The 20978-nt window shown below is 51.9% G+C and overlaps 1 protein-coding gene across 2 annotated transcripts in view; it reads right to left on the bottom strand.

The window, feature by feature from the left end:
- The window catches only part of PAX2 (paired box 2), an 80809-nt gene that overhangs the window by 39391 nt on the left and 20440 nt on the right, over positions 1 to 20978 (bottom strand). For both annotated transcript variants that reach the window (XM_049646504.1, XM_049646505.1), the window contains 2 exons: positions 9520 to 9605; positions 8131 to 8250 (listed from right to left, as the gene is read on the bottom strand). In XM_049646504.1, the coding sequence (XP_049502461.1) occupies positions 8131 to 8250; positions 9520 to 9605 (206 nt within the window). The remainder of the gene's footprint in view (positions 1 to 8130; positions 8251 to 9519; positions 9606 to 20978) is intronic.

Here is a 20978-nt window from a genome sequence, read left to right as displayed (position 1 = left end):
CCCCCTCAGGTATGAACGGTCTAATTTCCCAGGTTACTAGGAAGATATAATCATAACAATGAACGTGTGTTCATGAGTGGATTTTTTTTTTTTTTTTTGGTGGCTTAGTGAATGCTGACCTTTGAAGCTTAGCTCTTTCTTGGACTGGCGTGGACAGTAGCCAGGTTTTGAATGTTTGTTGGAAAACGAACATAGGTTGAGTTGTGTTGATGCAGTTAAACTCGGGCGCTTGTCTAGACAAATGACTACCTTCATGTGCATTTGGTTTCTGGACTCTCATAGGACCTGCCTCATGAGGCGCAGAATCCGTGACCCGGGCTAAGTACTATCGTGCATGTGGAATCATATAATCCCAGCAATAATCCACAGAATACGTCCTCGTCTCCTTTGAGAAACTCAAACTCTGCTCAGCTTCCCTCTGCCAATATAATGTTTTCTTACAGTCCCTGGCCAGGGCCTGGAGGAGAGTAAAAGCCAAAAGAGGTTCTGTGATTCCGTTGCCCGCGATGTAAACTCACGCCAGAGTTCTGAGAGCACAATGCCACCCCGGCCACCCTGCTGGGTGAGTGTTCTCTGAGAAGGGAAGCGGACGGCTCGGTACAGGTGTAAGGGTTAGGTGGCAAACAGACATAACTGTGCCCCAGTCCTGGGTTTAGGTTAAGGAATCTGCAACAAGGTACAGCCTCAGGGAGTCTTCTGGACCCTCCTCGGCACCCCTACCAGCTCCTTCGGGCCGAATCCTGCTGACATGGTGTATACTCAACAAAACTTCCCTAAGCTCTTCCCGTGCAAGGAGTGCGTGGGTCCCTCTCTGCTTCTGCCAGTCCTTTGCATCTGGACCAAAAGGCCACAGAAAACGGCCCTGCGGGCCTGGGCGAGTCAGGCTCTGGCCCCTGCCTCTGCCTCTAAGCGTCCGCCCACGCCAGCCTACCAAGGAATGCTCACCTGCAGGCTTCCCCCATCACCTCCTCTGGGACTGTGGGCGCACCCCAAGTCCCAGGGCCTGGCAGCCGGGCAGTGCAGCCTCTCCTCTTCCCTGGGGTCCTCCTCGTCTGCCTTTTCTGACACCGGCACTCCTCCCGCTGCCCCTCCAGAAAGAGTGAGGAAGAGAGACCGGTGGCCAGGGCATGCCTGGTTTACATTAATGAGATACACCCGAGTGTGATCCAGCCATGGAGGCAGCCCACAAAAGGAGGCGATCGCGGGCGGCCAGGAGCAGGGCTGCTCAGGTAATTGGTTTATCTATCTGGAAGCAGGGGGAGCAATCTCGGCACAGACAGACTAGCAGTAAAGTCTCTTCCTTAAGGCTATTTCCTTTGTCTTTTCAATTGCTTGCACATCCATGTGAGAGAGGGAGAGAGTGTTAAAGAGAGAGGGAGAGGGAGAAATGTTAATTTGTGAATTAATGGCTTTTCTCAGCGGAATTGTAAATTCAAATGTCACCTCACACGGTGACACCACGGCTGGTCTGCTGAAGAAGCAATGATAAGATCCCCCACCTCCCTCGGTGCCCCTCCCTCCCCAAAGATAGCTGTGGAGTGGAGCATGCTACTTTTAATTTGCAATAACAACACAACAGAGGTATGCAGTAATGACTGCCTTCTTCCACCCTCCTCCTGGCTTCCTTCCCCCCAGTCCAGTTGGCTCCCCATTTCCTCCCTCCCCACCCCTCTGGTCTTCTGCAACACCACCTCACCTCACCCGGGCTGCCCCCCGCCCCACCCCAGCCCGGGCTTGATCACATGGGGGGGGGGGTGTGCCTTTGGAATTGAAGGTGCTGCAACCCTCTCTTCTCCTTCAATAATCAGGGAATTAATGACCCTGAAGTTAAAGTGGGGCTGATACCGAGGCCCTGCCCAGCGTTGGGAAAAAGCCTTCATTGTTTTCAAGCAGGAGGCGGGCAGCAGTGAGGGAGATTCATGGATGGAGATTGAATATGCAATTTTCTTTCACCTTGCCAAGAGCTGCCCCTGGGCTGTGCCTGGCCTAAATTTTTCCTTTTACCATCTCTGCCTTATCCGGCCCTCCCACCTCCCTTCCATTCTTTCCAGAAAATTACCTTCAAAATTGATTTCCACTTTTACAAACAAATATAATGGGAACACAGGAAAAAACTTGGGCCGTGATGAATTAGGGCTGTCAGGTGCTTCCAGGTCTCCTTTGCTTTTGTTTTACTACCCGATCTGCTCTTTGTTTTTCCAAGGGCTGGGAAAAGTACCCCCCATCCACTGAGCGCCTGACCCTCCAGGCCACCGGGGCCTCCGCCCCCGAACCCAGCGGTCGCCCATGGCGGAAGTGATCCAGGCCCCGAGACTCTGTTAGCCTCTTGGTTTCCCAGTGGAAGCCTGACCCACCTCCTCCTTCTCTGCTCCTTGGCTCTCAGGAGCCCACTCTCTGAATAGTCTCTAACCGCCACCCCCCCGGCTCTTTCCCCTGACCCCCACACCAGGTTCCCTCTGGCCCCCATACCTCTTAAAGTCCAGACCAGATGCAAACCTCCACCTCCTCTAATGTGGGCAGGATCAGTGTATACCTCGACTAGAGCAAATAAGAGACAGACAGACACTGAGAGATCCCGAAAGACAGGCAGGTAGAAGACCGAGACCCTGAGACTGGGAGACCAGGCTCCTCTTCAAGGGAGGGGTTGTGAGGTTTCTGAGAGATGACTCCCACACAGCCTGAGGGTGTCAGGGTTCCCAGCCTCAGTCTCCCCAGCCTTCGGCCCCGAGCAAACCTGGAGGCAGGCTCAGGACAGCCCATCCATTTGCCAACAGAACGCAAGGCGATGCCTACGGGGCCCTTTGGGCAAAACTCTATATGCACACCTGTGTCTTAGTACTGTGGACCCTTAACGCACTCAGGCCTAGCTTCGAGCTCTCCCCGCTCACTACTACTGGTGGAAACGCACCTGCTCGCATCTGGTCATCTCTCCAATCATCTCTCCATCTCTCCATCATCACCCGGAAGATGGCATGCCTGCCCAGTGCATGGCGTTCCACACCCCTTTTCACCCAAAGATCTCAGCATGGTAGAAAACACACCCACATTTGCATAAACCACGTAAGAAATTACATGGGGTCCCTAAAACAACAAACACATGTTTCCCTAGATAAAGAAAGTTACGTGTGGAAGCAGAAATGCACAGCCATGGATGGAGGGAGGGGTGCCTCCACGTTAGAAAAGAAGGGGGTCCTAGATTTACTGAGACACATCTAAAATGCCTGCGGACGCTACGAGATGCCATGCGGCCCCCCTGGATAACCACAGAGCAAATGACTGAGCAGAGCTACACAAAGGTCCTCCCAAGTCACACAGGCGAGGCTGACATCTCTCCCCCACTGCCCCGGTCCCATCCAGGTTGGCTCATCCCAGCATTAGCTTTTCCCGCACCAAGATGAGGGAGCCTGTGCCCGAATGTTTCCTTCTGTCATGACTTTATTTCCCCTCAACACATAAACCTGCCATTTAGGTCTTCCCCCAGAGACCCCCGACGGCCCATCTGCCAAGATGGAGTTGACTCGACACTACCTCTGTGATTTTGTGTAGCCCGCTCCACAGCCCCGTGACATAAGTGCTGTTACCATGTCCATTCTACGGAGGAGACCGGGCTGATGAAGGGTAAGTGACATGCGCAAGGCCCTAGGATTCAACCCTGGGTGTGCCTCATTCCAGAGCCCACACCCCTCCCCACCGAGCCATGCTGCCCATCCACGCCACTCCGGGGACTTCCTGCTGGCCTCCCCCTGGCACCCTCCTTCTCGCTGGGGGTCTTGCCCGAGGCCGGGGCTCCTGGACAGGGCAGGCGCTGCTCATGTTCGCAGCCTAATCCCCTCATTTGCCCCAAGTCTAACCTGAGCAACGCACTCGGGGACTTCGAGAAGGGAAACCAACTAAGGAAATAAGCCTCTTTTTTCCAGTTATAGCTTCATCCAAAGCAGAAGGGAGCTATTAGAGGCAGTGACGGGACTGAGCCGTTAGTGGCCGTGCAAACCCGTCCTGTCTGCAAACGCACAACGGTACCGGTTTGGCTCCACTCAGCTGCACAATTCATTGTGCACCTAATTAATGGAATGCAAAATCACGGCCCCCTGCAATCCCACACATCAAAGGATGATACCAACACACCTCCCCGCACACAGATCAACAGACTCATGCCATATGACTTCATTTGGATTTTTGGACAAGTTATGTAACTGCTCCGTGCTTCAACAACACGGATGGACAGCAATGTTTTGGGCTACGGCCGAGAGCAACTGGGTAAAGGCAAAGGTCTTTGGTTTCCCAGCCCGAAAACATCGAGAGGCTGTATGTTCCAGCCACATAAACCAGGGAATGTAACAGTCATGGAAACAGGGTCCCTCCCAAGGACCCTAATATACTCCCCCCGAATTGTAGCCAAAAAGAGGCAGAGATTTTAGCAGGGTACTAAATGGGGATCTACCTTCTCAGACTGATGGACAGCCTGTCTTCTGGATACTTCATGACACAGCTTCCTCATCTACCCGGGCCCATCTACCTGTCCCATTCTGGGGGCTCCTGGACTCAGGCAGGTGGGGAGTGTCAAAGCTTCCTGACTAGCACATTTCTCAAAGGAAAGCCCCGGAATGTTTCTGTACTTCCAATGGCCAGGGTGTGAGAAGGCATCTCAAGCAGGCTGATAGCCACTGTGGGTTTCCTATCTCCCCAGAGTCACAGCTGATCGGCCCTTTACTAATATCCCCACAGATATGATTGCTGCAGATACTAATAACGCTGTCCATATTCGGAGTGCCAATGCCAATAACGCTCTGGGTATTATCACTGTGAACACCAATAACTACTGCTGAGATTGTCTCCAATAATGCCAGCACACGCCGCAGTGATTGTCCTCGCTAATGCCCACCACCGTGACATTGTTAGAGCTGAAGAATAGGCCGGACCGTACCCAGAGGCGGGAGCGGGAGTGGTTTCCTTGAGGACAGACAGGCTCACGGCTTGCCCTCGGGATATGGCACTTCTAGAAAGATGCCACAGTGTGTGGGGCCCAAGGAGAGCCAGCCTGGCAGGGAGAGTGGGGTGCTCCGGGAGGAAGATATGCCCCTCCACTCCCCCAAGGTCTAGTCCCTTGACATGGATCCCCGTTCTCATCCCAACACCCCTCAGTGCCCCAAGTCGGTTTTCTCTTAGCCCTCGGTGCTGGCCCAGTAGCTGAAGGACATACCTGGGTGTCTGCAGCCCACGCCTGAGGCTGCCTCCTGCTACCGGCCTGCCAGCTGCTGTGCTACCTTGGCCTGACTGCAGACTTGGGCTACATCATCTTGACACATAATTATCTCTCCTATTCTTAATCATCTGAGCTGCTCCCTAATGCAAACTGGGCCTGGCTGCTTGGAGGCACCCAGGGTGGGGGAGGGGGCAGGGCTGCGAAAGGTCTGCCTTTGCTCTCTCCTTTCCTTCTTCTCCCTTCCACCTGGATCTGACAGGTCAAGTGTGCACCGTGGCCTGGGGGGGGGGGGGGGGGGGAAGGTCAGGGAGACCTAGCCTCCCTCAAAGGTGCTGGCCTCCACCAGGGAAAGGGCAGCTCCATCTGGTTTGGGGTTAGTCAAGAGAAGCAGGAGTCAAGGCCAGAGAACCGTCCCCCCACCAAAAAAAAAAAAAAAAAAAAAAAAGGAATAGGGCCTCTGATCCTCCTTGTACCCTGGGCTAGGCCTTCTCTCCTGGGCTAGGCCCAGGAGAGAAGTGTTTAAGCAGGAAGAGGAACCTAAGAGTCCCCATTATCCTTCACCTAGGAGATACTGACTGCTTCCTGAGATGTCTCCCCACTCCCGTCACAGTCACTCTGCTGGAGGATTGTCTTCCCAAACCCAGCCCTGCTCTTCTCTCTTCCTGCTCAGACACTTTCAGTGGCTACTCATGCTTGCAGAAAAAAGTCTAGACTCCTTATAGTTGGTCCGGTCTTGGCCTAGCCCCCTGTGGCCCTAACCCATCTACTGAGCTTCCCTCCCAGCCCTTCCCTAGTGCCCTCGCAACTCTGCCAGAGCACATCTGCACCTTCCCGGCACAGCACCCTCTGGTCCTAAGGCTCCCCCACCAGACAGAATTTCACCCTGCATCGTCCGTGCACATGCCCCTCACCCATCGTTCAGGTTCCTCCTCAAAATGCGGCCCTTTCTGCCAGGTTACTCCCTCCTGACTCTGAGTTCCCATGGCCTGCGGCCCAGGCCTCCCATCACGACACAGATATCTGATGGAGCTTTCTGCTTTCTGGGGTCACGTGTTTTACACGCCCCGCTAGACTGGAAGCTCCTTAAGGACAAGAATCATATCTTGTTCTGCTTTGGGATCCTGTAGCACCAAGCCTTTCTTGCAGCTGATGCACAGGAAAAGGTTCACTGAATTGAATTGACTTGAAACAATGAATGTAATCAATTGCAGGGAGGAGAGCAGTCTGTTCTGGGCCAGTGGGGCCTGACCCTGGGTGGCCACAGCCTCATGCCAGTGCCTCCCTACTCTTGGCCTCCTCTCATGGCCCACGGGAGCCCGGGAAGCAGAGGGTATGCTTGGCCCCAACTGAGAACCAACAGGGGAGAGCACACAGGGGGTCCTGTGGCCTCCCCCGCCCTGCCTGCTGGACATCTCACACTCTAAAAAATGCAGGGGCCAGTGGTTAAAGGAGAAACCCTTGGGGCCTGAGGCAGAATCTTCCCAACCACTCGGGGTGCCAGGGCACCTGGCTAAGGCTGGAGTATGGTCAGCCCCCAGGGAGAATTAGGACTTAGGGCCTTTCGCGAAGCCTCCCCCTGCCCATCAGGGGTGGCCGCCAAAACAACCACAATGAAATTTAGTGAGTGGCAAAGGCCGTGGCAGCCAAATGGGTTTGGATATTTTGGAAGAAGGAGAAATAGAGCCAGACAAGCTGTTTCCCTGTGAAATGAGGCCATTAGGGCTTCTGGAAGGAGGCCAGCACCAGGTCATCACTGTCTTGCCAGACCTAGGCCTGTCCTGTCCCTTCCGCTGGAGGCCAGGGCTTTCACACTCTCTTTCCCCTCAGCCTGGGCCCAGGGAAGCTCAGTTTTGTTCCTTTTCTCTGTTCCTTACCCTCTAAAGCCGCCCCAATCAAGGGCTTGTCTATGCTTGGGATGGCCACATGATTTATTGCCCAAACAGGACATTTTTGAGAGAAAAAGGAGATGCTGACTGGCCAAGATGCAGAGACAAAGGGCATAAATTGGGACTGTCCAGGCTAAAGGGGTATGCAGTCCCCCTGTATGCTCATCTCTAGAGGATTCTATTTCATGGGAGATTCTCTAGACCTCCCTAGACCAGAAGGTTACTGCTTCCCCAGCAGGGACCATGAGACTGGGGCAGGAAGCAGGCTTGAGACACTGGTGTCTCCGTTTGTCTGGGCTGGTCAGCCCTGCGCCCTGGGCTCATGCATGAGAAGAGCACCAGATGGTCACCAAGGGACCCCTCACATCCCAACATTTGTAAAACACCTTCTCCCAGGCCCATGGCCACCACTCCCTCTTCCTGTATCCTTTCCCCTCTCTTCCTCCTCTTCATTTCTCCCTCGCCTGAACTCCCTGCCTAACAGCTGGCTGCACTTGAGGCATTATAGGGAACGGAAGGGAAGGGACAGAGAGGAGCCTGAGTGGTGTCTCCTCCCATAGGGAAGAAGAGTACAGAGGGCCCGTGTCCAGCTCAATGGGGGGCAGAATCCATGTGTCACAGAGAAAGGACACTGGGGTCAGCTGCACGTGACATCACGCCCCCATCTTTTGAGGGGTCGGATCAGGTAAGAATAAGGCAGATCGGCCTCTCATCCTTGGGTCAAAGACCAGCTGTCCCCCAACTTCCCGAACCCTCCCAAGGTACCTGGTTTGTGCTTCTCCCCTGGCACCCCACTGGGATATTAGGGGCAGTCCCGGTGGAAGGTGAGGCCACCAAGACTGCTGAGCAGATGGTGAAGCTGATGGCCCCACCAGCAGCCTGCCTCCCTCTCCAGGAGCCAGCAGGGCAGTGGGGGGACCTGGGCTTTGCTACTAAAACTGATCTCCCAGCAGAGCAGCTGCGAGGCCGGGCCGAAACCGGAGCCCTGAGTCCAAGGACAAAGCATGCACAGGGAAGCCAAGCCTCTTCCCTCCTCCCTACCTTCATCACGTTTCCTCTTCTCACCATTGGAGCGAGGGATCCCCAGGATCCCGTTGATAGAGTAGGATCCCACTGGATCATTGGAGGCGCTGGAAACAGGAGGGGAGGCCGTACTGGGAACTGGACGAGAGTAAGGAGGAAATGCCATCAGGATAACAGTTGTGATCACAGACCAAAGCCCCGAGGCTGGGGGCAGAGAGAAGCAGAGGATTAAGAGGGATGGCGAGCCCATGTTCTCCTCCGCCCTCTAAACAAACCCCAGCTCGCTGCCTCTGGTCTCCTGGGCTGGCCTTTACTTATCTCCTTTCAGACGCCGTGGCTTTCTAAGATCTGTCTCTCTCTAGGAGACACAAGAATGGCCACGATATTCCCCAGGAGGGCACAGCTCCTCTCTCCCAGTTGCTTCTGGTCTTGAAATCACTTGAGAAGTTCCCAATTTCTCCCTCAGGGCACAGACTAGTGAAACCATTCACTCTGCTCAGGTACAGCCCGGCCCGATCCTCCCTCCCGGCGCACGTTGTGACACGGCCTCATGAACAGCGGCTCCTGCCAACTTCAGGAGGCCTGGGACCAGCCATTCTACTTCCTGCTGGTCAAGAGATAAGGGGACAGCTTCCAAGAGGGGCAGCAACAAAAGTATAATCACATTTCAGCCCCTTAAACTCCAGGCTTCATCTATGGCTGCAGGACCACCAAGCACCCTTGGGTCAAAGGGAAGACAATATGGGGGGGGGGGTCTATCTGGTGCTCTGGTAGGCCTGGGTTGTGTCTCTGAGAGGCCATGGCCAAGGATCAGTAAACAAGGAGGCTGGAGCAGCAGAGAGTTACAGAGGGGAGGAAGGAGAGACAGATCAAGAAGAGACAGGCTAAGAGGAGAGAAGCTGTGAAGAGCGAAGCAGAGAGATGCGAACAGATCCAGAGCCACACATACAGAGAGGAGAAAAGAGAAAGGGAGAGGCAGAGAGAGGAAAGGAGAGAGAGAAGGGAGAGGAGGGGAGAAGAGAGAAAGAATTTAAAAAATTTTAAAAAGGCAGTAAGAGGGTAGGTAGGAAAGAAAAAGGGGCAAGGGGAGACAGAATCAGATAAAAACAAAAGATGAGGAAGGGGAAGGCAGGGAGAGAAGAAAAGCCAAAGGAAAAGCTTGATTTAGAAGGAGACAGAGACAGAAAGACAGACAAGGCAGCTACAAGGTGATGTGCGTAAGAAGCAAAAACAGTCCTGGTGAGCTAGTCTCCTGGGGAGATCCCCACCTCTAGGAGCTCAGGGAGAGCGTGGCCTGGGGAAGGGGTCCTGGGGCCTCAGCAGGCATGCCATTTTGAAGGGAATGGGGGTGGCGTCCTGGCTCTCCTGGGTGGGCCCCCGCTTCCTCCCTTCCCTGAGCCCTCTTACCAATGGTGTGGCCAGGGGCAGTCACTCCCGTCCCAGCCCCATCCGGCGTTGGGTGGAAAGGCTGCTGAACTTTGGTCCTGATGATCCTGCAACAGCATCACGACAGCATCACACATCACGTGCCTTCTCCTGCCTGCACCAGCTCCAGCCCAGCCCAGAGGGGCTCGCCCAAGCTCCCCAGCTCCTTCCTCATGTAGCTGTTCCCTGCACCCCTGCCCTCACTGACTGCTGCAAGGCACGCACTTTCCCTCCCACTGGCTCTGCAGACCCAACCTAGTGCAGCTGGACAGAGGGAGTCTGTATTCTCTCCTGCGGTGTGCATCATCTGAATTGCAGCTTGATTTTTGGTAGCAAGGATTGGGGCAGCAGAATGAGTGGAGCACAGCATCCTTCCCCTTTCTGGGGGTGGGGGCTGCCCTGATGGCTTGCTGTCCCCCCTTCCCTCCTCAACCACACGCAAACCTCCTCCTGGGAACAAGACTCCCTTGTCTAGAGATCATTTTGGAGCTGGTTTTCCTATTGGGACTGTATCACAGTCTTCTAGAGTTGGGGGGGGAAAGTGAGATTTTCCTATTTCTTGGGCTAAAAAGAAATAGCCCGGAAAGGGCTGGGTCACAGATGACCCTTTTTGTCCCAGGGAATCCAGCATAGCACATGGCCCCTTTGCCAGATGTCAGGCCTTGAACAACTTCTTCCTGAGCCCACTTACTGTCCTATCTCTGCCCAGCTTGCTGGCCCAATGGCCTGCTTTTCTGGGGTCTTACTTGGACCACAGCTTCTTTTCCAGCCTAGTTGAACAGCCTCACACCCACCCTGTGCACTTTAGGGGTAGAGGGCTGGATCAAATGTCCCAGGACTGGGGATAGGCCTGCTTGTCAGTGGTCTGAGAAGCCCAGGGCTCAGACGTGCAAAAGACCAATGCTGGGGCCAAGACCAAGGAATGCTCCCCTCCATCCGCTAGTCAAAATAGGTACTCATGAGGCAATTTCTCCAATGGCATCACTCCTCCCTGCAGAGTGGCGTGTGAGTCAAGTTCACCCACACTGACCAGGTGAGTCACAAACCATGAGCAGACTCCACTGTAACCAGGTTTAACCGAGCACCCACAGGCAATAGAGGTAAGGCACCTGCCTCACAGTGCTGGAGATGAAGTTGGGGAGGGAGGACACACACCCAAAGAAAGCAAAGGAGCCCCAAGGGGCCAGGCCATAAGCGCTAGAGGGAGGCAAGGGAGGAATCCAGCCACCTTGCAGGTGGGGACTGGGAAAGAAGTCACTGAGGAGGCAGAGCTTCATGTAGACCTTCAAAGCAGGACAGGGCTGAACAGATGAAGGGGCCCAAGGCACGGAGGAGAGTGATAAGGGCACCGGGATGCCTGGCCGGGACCCTGAGTCCTGCTTCTGACTCTGCCATTAATCGGCCACCATAGCTTTGGGCTCATCATTCTACTGCTCTGGGCCTCAGAGGTACATCACTCTATGTTTCTGGACCTTTACTTTTCAGTTGTAAAGTAAAAAAGGTTGGACTACAGGATCTCTAAGGTCTCCTCTGCAATGAAAAAAATACCATGGTTCTAAGGTGAACAGAGAAGCCGTGGCAGAGGGGATGGGTAGGGACCATGAAAAGTAGGTACTGGAGGAAGACAGAAGCAAAGCATGGAGTCAAATGAGCTTTAGGGGTAAAGCCCAGACCAGCCAGCCAGGAGCAGTGGAGGTACAGAAAGAAGCAAGAGGAAATAAGGCTGAAAACTTGGAAGTGACGACGATGATCGTGATTTTTCCATTTGCTGGGCATCTATTATGCGCCAACATTATATGCAATTTATATTACTTATATATGCTACTGTTCATTCTCCCAACAACCTCCAAAGTAGATACTATTATCCTCGTTTTTCAGATGGAAAACCAAAGCTAACAGAGGTTAAGTAGCTTAGTCAAAATCACACTGTCAGGGCAGAGTCAGAACTCAGTCTCTAGAATGTGGGCTTTTTCTGGTACTTTGTCATACTTCTCCCAACATACAGCAACCAGGTTTAGAGAATCTCAAGCCATGAGTGATTTCTAAACTAGAGGGGACACTTGCAAACAGATCCTGGTAAAGCAATATACAGGCGCAAGATCACAGGAAAGAAAAGAAAGAGTCTGTAAGACGTCATGAAGGCAGAATGGCCGACTGGGCACCTAACTGGAGTCCAGCATGGCTCTAAGAACCTAATTCTGTGTACCTGGAAGGCTGGTGGTTTGTACCACTGTCAGGAGGAGAGACGCAGGGAGGTGGCGGGTTTTGTCTCAGACACGCAGTGTTTGAGGTGGGAGGGGGGTGTCCAGCTGGCACAGCACATGTGGATTTAAGAAACCATCAAGGAAAAACAGCGTCGATAGGGACAAGAGGCCGAAGGAGTGGATGTTGGAGGGCACTGACTTTCACAGGCTGGGGGAAAGAACCTGACCCTGCAGAGGGGCCAGAATTGGTTACACTGGAAATGGCAGAGCAAGGATTGGGCAGTGTCACCTAAGTCGACGGAGAAAAACGTTTCCGGAAGGAGAAGACAATTCGCGGCATCGGTGACAATGCAAAGGTTGGAGGAAACTGGGAATAAGAAGAGGCACAGGTTTGGGGACTTGGGGGACAGAGGTGTCAACAAAGCAACTGGAGCAGGAGCCAGACAGAAAGGTTAGGGATTGATTAGGAAGAGACGGAGGCAGTGAAAGTAGATTCCTGCCTTCGGGAGTTCGTAGAAAGGAAGAGAGAAAAATGTGGAAGCTGGTGGATGGAACTGACAGCTGAGTGGAGGAAAGGCTGGTTGGGGGACAAAAGACTTGGGTACACTTGCAGGCTGAGGAGGGAGAACCAGAGAAGAGGGAGGGCCTGAAGTTGCCTGACAGAATGTGGATGATGGAGAAAGCGAGACAGAACAAGGAGAGGCGCCAGGGGGAGTTGGTGAGAGATGGTGCATTTTGAGGTGGCCAAAAGCTTCGAGAAGGAGCTCTTACAGTTTTTATCTCTCAGCGAAGCAGAAGGGAAGGTCATCTCCCAAGAGTTGGGGGAATGTTTGGAGCATGATCACAATGGGAAAGATGGGACAGTGGCTAAGGGCGATGTAGACGGGTGTACTGGAAAAGTCTAGAAGGAGGCTGTGTATACAGCTCAGAGCAGCCGCTCCTAACTCACTGCAGCAAAAGCTTCTGGGATCTCACTGGTCCTGCTGTGGGTGGCTCTGGCTTGCGGGCTGATGAGCCCTGGACTAAGGGAGCCCCAGGGCTGGGGCTGGTTGAAGACAGGTAACTAGATGGCCTTGTGGGGTCTCTATCTTTGTTACCCAGAGCCTCTGACCCCTGAGGCACCAGTGCAGATTTAGCTGAGGCAGCAAGTGATAGAAAATCACTACTCCCTGACGGGGGCTTGGTGGTGCATGGGACAGGAGCTGGGCGGGATGCCTGCCGTGAGTTACTAATGTTCCTGGCGTCCATCCATGCCCCCCAGGCAGTGGGCACTTGCTAGTCCTCAGAGCTGCTCTCGGGAAATTTAAGAACTGAGATCGCGGCTCCCTGGTAGTCATCCATTGCCCCCCTGCATCCTGTACACAACCCAACAACTCGTGGGAATATCACCACAGCTTAAAAGGATAAAGTAAAGCACTGCTTTGGGTGATTGTCTGGCACTATTTCCCCCTGTTGATCTTCCTTCTCTTCCGATCTTTTTCATTCTTGGCACGGCGAGACAACCAGACACATCCTGGCCTCCATGGCCCCGGGCAGGCTTGGCCTTCAAGTCAAGTCTGCAGGTATGGGTCTTCGGAGGGTGCAGTGGGGGTGCTGGAGGCCATAGCTCTACTCAGGGGAGCCGAGCAGCGCTGTTTCCTGTTGCCATGGGAACACGTCAGGACGCCTGCTCATCACTTCCCTTTCTAGCATGTTCTCCTTCACAGCGATGCCCTTCCTCCTCCACCTTTCTGGCTTTGCCTGAGCCCCAGCACGGGGACTTTAGGCACTTAGCAAGGGTGCGACTAGGGCAAAGGGAAGAAGGGGATGGGCTCTGGGCTCTGGGTCAGGCTCGGCTCTGTTACTTAACTGCCTGTGAAACCCTTGGCAGTCTCTTACTCCCTCACCTGTAAAATAAGATAATAATACTGCCCACCTCCTAGGATTGTGGTGGGGTAAACAGGATAACGCATGTAAGATGATTTGTATGATGCTGGGCTCAATACATGCTAATGTTGCTAATAACAATAATCACGACTAGTAGTAGCATTACTCCTATGAGTGACCGCCAGGACTGGCTGCTTTCTCTTTAGGGACTGAGCCAGGTACGGGCAGAAGGCCTCTCAGCCCAGCACGGTCCAGCCTGGCCAGTGTAGCTGCTATGGCGGCCCTGGAAAGGGCACTGAGAAGACAGGAAACACCAGTGGCAGGTGTCACAGCCTGACCCCAAAAGAGGTGAATCAGAGACACTCTCAGGAAGATACATTAGGGTCCTCTGCCTGGGGGCCCCAGGAAGGGTCCACAGACAGTATGAGCAGTAGCTTCTTCGGGACCCGGTAGATGCCGGGGGGGGGGGGTGGCGGTTCAGGGTAGGGACGACGAGGGGGGGGGGGGGGGGGGGGGCGAAGCCACTCTTTCTTTGGTTAAATTCCCAGGAAGCCTCCACCTCCCACCGAGCTGGAGATCAAAACAGTTTCATCAGCTCTGTGAGTTAGAAGGAAGGCATGTAATGAGACTCCCATTAACAGTTTGTTAAACTCATGAAGAAACCGAGGAGCTCTCAACATTCCAAGAAAGTGCCGGGGACACTCTTACCCCTCTGCCGGCTCTCCTCCCTCTCTCACTTCTTTCTCCACCTCGCATCCCTGCCTCTGTGCTTCGTTCTCTGTCTTTCTCTGCCCCTCTGTCGCTCTCCCTTCTCTTTGTCCGTCTGTCTGTCTCTGGGCACCCTGTAGTCCCACTGTGGCTGTGTGAGTTTATTGATTCCCGGGAGCTGGGGGAAAGCGGGAGGCAGGGCTGGGGTGCAGGCTCAGGGATGGAAATAGAAGGCTATAAATTATTTGTGACAGGAAAGCAATAGTGGCAGAGTGCTGAGCACAAGTCCTGTGTCACTATTAGATTCCTTTTAGCCTGATGACACTGTAAAAAAGGTTAAGTGTCTGCTGAAATCGTACACCTGGGGGGCCGGGGCAGCCTGGGAGCAGAACAAGCCACTGAGAGCAGGTATATCAATTCTCCAGGCCAATAATATTCCACTCATTGATCGCCACGCAAAGTTCAAAAATCTCATTACAGCCAGGCAGACCGGGAACTTTTTACAAATCAATAGAATGATATAATGTATGTATACTTAGTACAAATGTATCTATTCATCTATCCATCCATCCACGGTCCGCCTCAGGGTTTCCAAGTTAACCTACCCATCATATTATGTTATGTTATGTATGATATTATATTGCATTGTATTATATGATAATAAATGGTGTGCAAAAACTCCCCCTGAGGTGGAGACGAGAAGAGGTCCTATTAGCATTGGGGTGACCTCAGACAGCTCACCTTGGAGAGACAGGTGGCGGCATTTCCGGGACTGGGCCGGTCAGGATTTCTAGGAGCAGTGCTCCCTTAGCAGGAGCTCCAGTAATGAAAGCCATTGTCTATTGAGTGTTTACTATGTGTTGGGCAGTGTTCTGTGTGCCCCAAACAAATAGTTTACCTAATCCTCACAATAGCCCATTTTGTAGATGTGGCATATTATCATTTACCCAAGGTCACCCGTTTACTTAGTGGCAAGTCTGGGGACTGAACTCAAGTGGACTAAATGCAGGGCCCATACCCATAACCACCAAACTCTCCTGCCTCCAGAAAAGAGAGACCCTAAAGCCCAGAGTCCAAACTCCTGGATTCTATTTCCAGTCTCTGCTGTTGTGTTCTGAGAAACCAAGGGTAAGGGGCTCCCTGAGCTTCAGTATTCCCTGCTCTAAAACGGGAGTAGTAACACCTACTAGAAGCAGCCGCTGACAATGTGATATATACACATGATCTGCAAGCCTGTCCCCATCACGTCCCGTCCAGCTGCCTAGAACAGACTGCTTTCCCTACACTGGAATTACTTCCTAGTAGAATAGCCTTCTGGCCTTCCGCCTGGCCCCAGGCCTGGTCATATTACTGGTTTGCTGAAATGGTTTTTTAGCGCAAGAAGTCCTAGGTACCCCCACACGCGTGCCATATACATGTAAAAATCAGTTGAAATTGCCCGAGGATAGTAGACTGCTCACTTCACAGTTTTTGCAGAAAATACTTCCCTCTTCACAGAGGGAAAGTCTTTCCTGATTTGGTAAACTAAGGGAACTCCAGGGAATGTCTCAGACTAGCTGACCCCACGGCCCACTGAGCCAGGCGAGCGGTGGGAGGGGCCCCTGCCAGAGCTTTGGGCTGCCTGGCTATGGCAGGCTGGGTCACTCCAAAGGACACAATGATTTTTGCTTCAGCAAAGGATATTTTGCCCAGTGATTGCACGTAATCGCTTCAACACAGGCCCTTGAGAAAGCCTCTATCAGGTACGTGTCCCTGGCTCAGCCCTGAGTCAAACTGGACCAGTTTGACCTGGACCAGTCTCCAGCAAACAGCTGGAGACTTTTCACAGCAGAACCTCGAGTTAGGGATCATAGATTCTCCAGGAAGATTTCACCTCTCCTAAAAAATGGTCCCTACCTCCCCCCACTCCGGGGGAGTAAAGAACTAGAATTTCCCCTCTGTACATCCCAGGAACTAAAACCCTAAATTTACCACTTCCTCCTCGCAGAGGACACAGCATCCATCCAATCTGCCCTCCCCACTGGCAGCCCGGAAGCACTTTCTTTGTGTGAACTCTGTCGTCCCAGGTTCCAGCTTTGCAATTTGTGCAGCTTAGAGTTGCCTGCCCGCGCCCACTCACATGCCCTACAGGTTTGGGTTTGGACAACTAACCATAGGTCAGGCAGGGTCTGTGCATGAGAACAGCCGCTGGTGAGGAGAAGGTATGGGCAGGACCTTCCATTCTGGCCATAGCATGGCGGAGCTGGAATGCACAGCTTCCGAGGTTAACAGGGGTCCCCCTACATGTGTCAAGAGCTTCTGCCTCTTTGGTTGCTTCTCAGAAGTCACGACTGAGCTCCAATAAATGAAAAGTTTGCAGAAGAGTTTCCTCAAACCAGTGTCCTTGAACGACCTGCATTTAGAATCCCCTGGACTCGTGCTAAAATGCAATCCCTGAGGACCACCCCATGCCTCCTGATTAGAATTTCTGATGGTGGTAGGGCCCAGGAATCTGGATTTAAGCAAATTCTCTAGACTACTCTTAAACTCTATAGTATTTGAGAGGACTAGCTTAAGCCAGAGGGGGAAGAACCCATCCTTGTGGTTATAGAGGGGAGCCTTGAGAGGGTTGAGAGAAAGTCTTAGTGGCTGAGAAGGTTCCTTACTCATTTCTATCAATTGACATATCTCTCCATCTGCTGATCCTGACTTCTACTGGCCCAGTAACCAAAATTCAAGAAGCTACCGGTTCCTCTGTGGCAACTGAACTACAGGTTAAAAATAAAAATAATTTGCAGATAGTTTTTTGTGCATTCCGAGACGATAGATTCCCACTGGGTTCCTTAGATATCACCTTAGCTATTATTTCTTTAGGTATTCTGCATCACCTTAGCCTTCTAAGACTGGCACTAAGGGCGATAATCCTTCTACCACGTGTCCCTGGGAGCCCAGGCCAGATACAATTTACCAGGCTAGATGGGCCATGGGGCTGGCCCAAGGGGGCAATAGTGATGGTTTATATGATGGATGGTAAGCATATGGATTGATTTAACTTCAAGATATGCATAGGTTTAAAAATTAAGGGGCAATGTGTTTAACTAACCATTTGGAAACCAGTCTGCAGTGCATGCCAAGCCCAGAGCGTGACCAGACTAGCTCCTCTCGTCACCGGCCTGCCCTCATCTGTCAGGGCTTCTGGGCTAGAACTGGGGTCCACCAGCTGTCCAGCCCGCGGTCCTGCTCGGGAAGGTCCAGAGGCTAGAAGACTGCCTCGTATCCTGATAGGATAGCGGAAGGGGTGCTGTGTAGACTCACTGCTGGGACCAAGTCCTGCCCGTCCAACCTTCGTGTCCCTCCCTGGCATGCCCACCTCCCTGGGTGAGCGGAAGGAAGCCTGGAGGAAGTGCCCTGAGTGGCAGCAGAGGTGGGACCTGACCTCTGTGCCCCTAGCCCCTCTACCTCTTACCTAGTTACTTCAGTATTCAAAAACAACCCATGAGTCTGCCTGCTGAAAGAATGGGATGTGGCTAAGCCCCACAACTGCGTTCTGTTACCGACGGAATTCATTCAAAATTCCTTAGCCTGGCCTTCAAAATCTTTCCCAGTTTGGCTCCACCCTGGCTTTCCGATCTATTCTGCCCTGAACCCCTCTTCCCCTCAGGGTCTAGCACAGAGCTGAAAGCTTGTTTTCTTGCTTACTCAGTTCACCCTGAGTCCTCCCCTGGACGCTGAACTCTACAAGGACAGATGTCATGCCCATTTTTCTCACTATTGTATTTTCAGCACCTAGTAACAGGGCCTGGCGTGATGTCAGTATTTACATATATTTTTTTAAGCTTTTTTCAATGTTTATTTATTTTTTAGAGAGACAGAGAGAGAGAGAGAGAGAGAGAGCGCGCAAGTTGGGGCGGGGCAAAGAGAGGGGGAGACACAGAATCTGAAGCAGGCTCCAGGCTCGGAGCGGTTAGCACAGAGCCTGACTTGGGGCTCGAACTCATGAACCATGAGATCATGACCTGAGCCGAAGTCCGAAGCTTAACTGACTGAGCCACCCAGGGCGCCCCCATGATGTCAGTATTTCAAAACTATTTGCAGAATTTTAAAAATTTTTTGAAGAAAAAAACTATTTGCTGAAAAACAACTGAATGTTATTATTAATACCAAGGATGACACCTTAAGGGATATAGTGAGCTAATATATGCTCACCATGTACCAGGCACTGTGCTAAGCACTTTAGGTGGATTATTTAATTTATTTATTACAACTTCTTACAAAGATTATTATCCCTATTCTACGTGGAAGCTGAGGCTCAGAGAAGTTAAGTCACTTGCCCAAGCGCACACAGCTGGTAAGTAGCAGAGCCAGGATTTAGACCTGGGAGCTTGACTCCAGAACCCACGCTGCCAACCACTGGGTAGAATAACTCATATCAAGAACAGATGATAGAATCTATGAGAGGCTGGCCCTGAATAGAAGAGCTGCATATAATAACGGCAAAAAAAATAACTAAAATTTATTTCATATTCACTAACTGACAGGCATTGTGACAAGTGCATTTTCTCATTCAAATCTGAACTACAACTCTGTCAAATACGCATGTTGTCTCTTACACCAATGCGACAACAAGGAGGCTGAGCAATTCGCCTAAGGTCACGTGCTGAACAGCACTGGAGCCAGACTTTGGGTACAGGCTTGGGACTCCAGTGTGGATAGGCTGAACCATCTTACCTCTCCTGGAAATTTCTACATTAATAGCTATCTGTGTTTATTAACTATTTGGGCATGAACAAATTTCCCCTACAGTCTTCTCGCCTCTGCGATCTGGACAACTGAGCAAATGTATGTGGAGACAATAAACAGAAATTGCATACAGCAGTGATTCCAAACATGCTTAACCTCTCCCCTGTATTTGATGAGCAGCACGTCCGTGTAACGAACCACAATTTTAGGTTAAGTGTCTATGGTTTCAGTGTTTTATATGCACTGGTAGGTTTGGGTGTAGAGTTTCCAAATTCTCTGCATCCATCTGTTTATCTGTCTCTCAAGTTTTCAAATCATGTACATGATCGCGTGGCGAAACCGCACACAGAAGTGTTTCTCGGTTTCTATGTTTCTAGAAACTACTTCCATGATTAGTGTATCTTTATATTCATGTCTGCTCTGATGCATTGATCCAAGATTTATAATACTGGATATATTTATCAAAACCTACTTCATGAATTTCTGCCCCAGTTATGCCTATTTCTGCCAAACATGGAAGCCGCAGTCACACTTATCACTGGTCCCTTCCCAGGGCGTCTAGATTCTCACATCACAACTGTGTTTTTATATTGGTCCGTGAACCAGTATTGATGTGCATAAATGTGCACTTGTACACCTGTGTATCTTTCTGTCTATGGCTAGGATGGGGTGCAGGGGATGTGGAAATGAGAGAATTATTAAATGCCAAGTAGATGTGCAATAAATTCCATTGATTTTATAAACTCCAACTTGTCTTCAGTCTCCTTCCATTCTTTATCCTGGGGGCATTGCAACAAAAACCTATTTTAAATACCTTTACGTCCCCCCCCCTCCCCCTCCCCAAAAAAGTGTCAATATTTTATTTGGATTTTTAACTTCGCTCCATAACAGTTGTTTGACCTCCTGACTCGTGCGAGTCACATAAATTCTGGGACTTTATTCAGGAGCCATGTTCCTGCTATTGAATAAGCAATTTGGGAGGGTGAATTAATGACTTGTGCTGTTGCTGGAAAGTCCCTGAAGAAATATTAAAATTGCTTGCAGACTGAATCGATACTCAGTGAACACCCAGCAAGAGGGCTTCGGCTCTGGAATGGCCACGGAAGGCAGGGCTTGGTGGAGGAAGGGGAATCCCGCACCCAGCCTGGTGAGCCCCCTCCCAGTCCTCCCCCACCTTTCCCTCCCTCCCCGGAGCTCTGTCGTTCTCAGTAACAGCAAAGTCTTATTAAACCCCAACCAGGACAGAGCGGGGTTCGTCCTGTCTCAGGAAGCAGGCTCAGGGGACAGTTTATTCTCTTACTAGCAACCAGGGCCCGGAGGCCTTATTGAAGGTGATGGTCTGGACACATCCACCTGCTGGAGAAACCGGATGGTGCTGCTGCTTTCTGGCAGGCTGCGCTGAGCTTGGGGGTCAAGAGCACGCTGAGCTTGGGGAGGCTGCGGCGGGGACCGGTTTCTGCTGGGTGTGCAGAAGGGCCGGGTGCTGTGCTTCCAGGTCCACTGCTGTGTCTGTCTGAGTCGCGTTTACTATTGCTCTGGTGGCCGCATGATTTCAGCCTTTGCGTGTGGGTGCGCCGGTGGGATGCAGAGTTTGAATTGTGTTGGGTGTACGTTGTAACGCATTGTGGCCGGACGCGTTCCTGCAGCCGGCGTGAGGTTTGTTACTTGGTGTTTTGTGATATGACATTGAGGTGACTGCACTTTGTGTCACACTGAGCTGGAGGAATTTGAGTATTGTTTAGCAGCAATGTCTGCGTCTCAGCTTTGAATTATTGTGTTCGTTGATCATATCAGCTTTTTTTTTTTTTTTTTTGTAATGTACGTCTCAGATATTAGGTTAATGGGTGTCTCCTTGGTGATGTGGGTTGAGTAATGATGTTGGATCTGGGTGGTGCTGTATGATTCGGTAATTGCTTTCTCGGTGTGGTGGCGGGAGGCGGGCGA

Source organism: Panthera uncia, chromosome D2 (assembly GCF_023721935.1).
Source record: "Panthera uncia isolate 11264 chromosome D2, Puncia_PCG_1.0, whole genome shotgun sequence".
NCBI classification, from domain to species: Eukaryota; Metazoa; Chordata; class Mammalia; order Carnivora; family Felidae; genus Panthera; species Panthera uncia.
The sequence above is the reverse complement of the archived record's forward strand: the minus strand, read 5'-3'. Positions and strand labels throughout refer to the sequence as shown.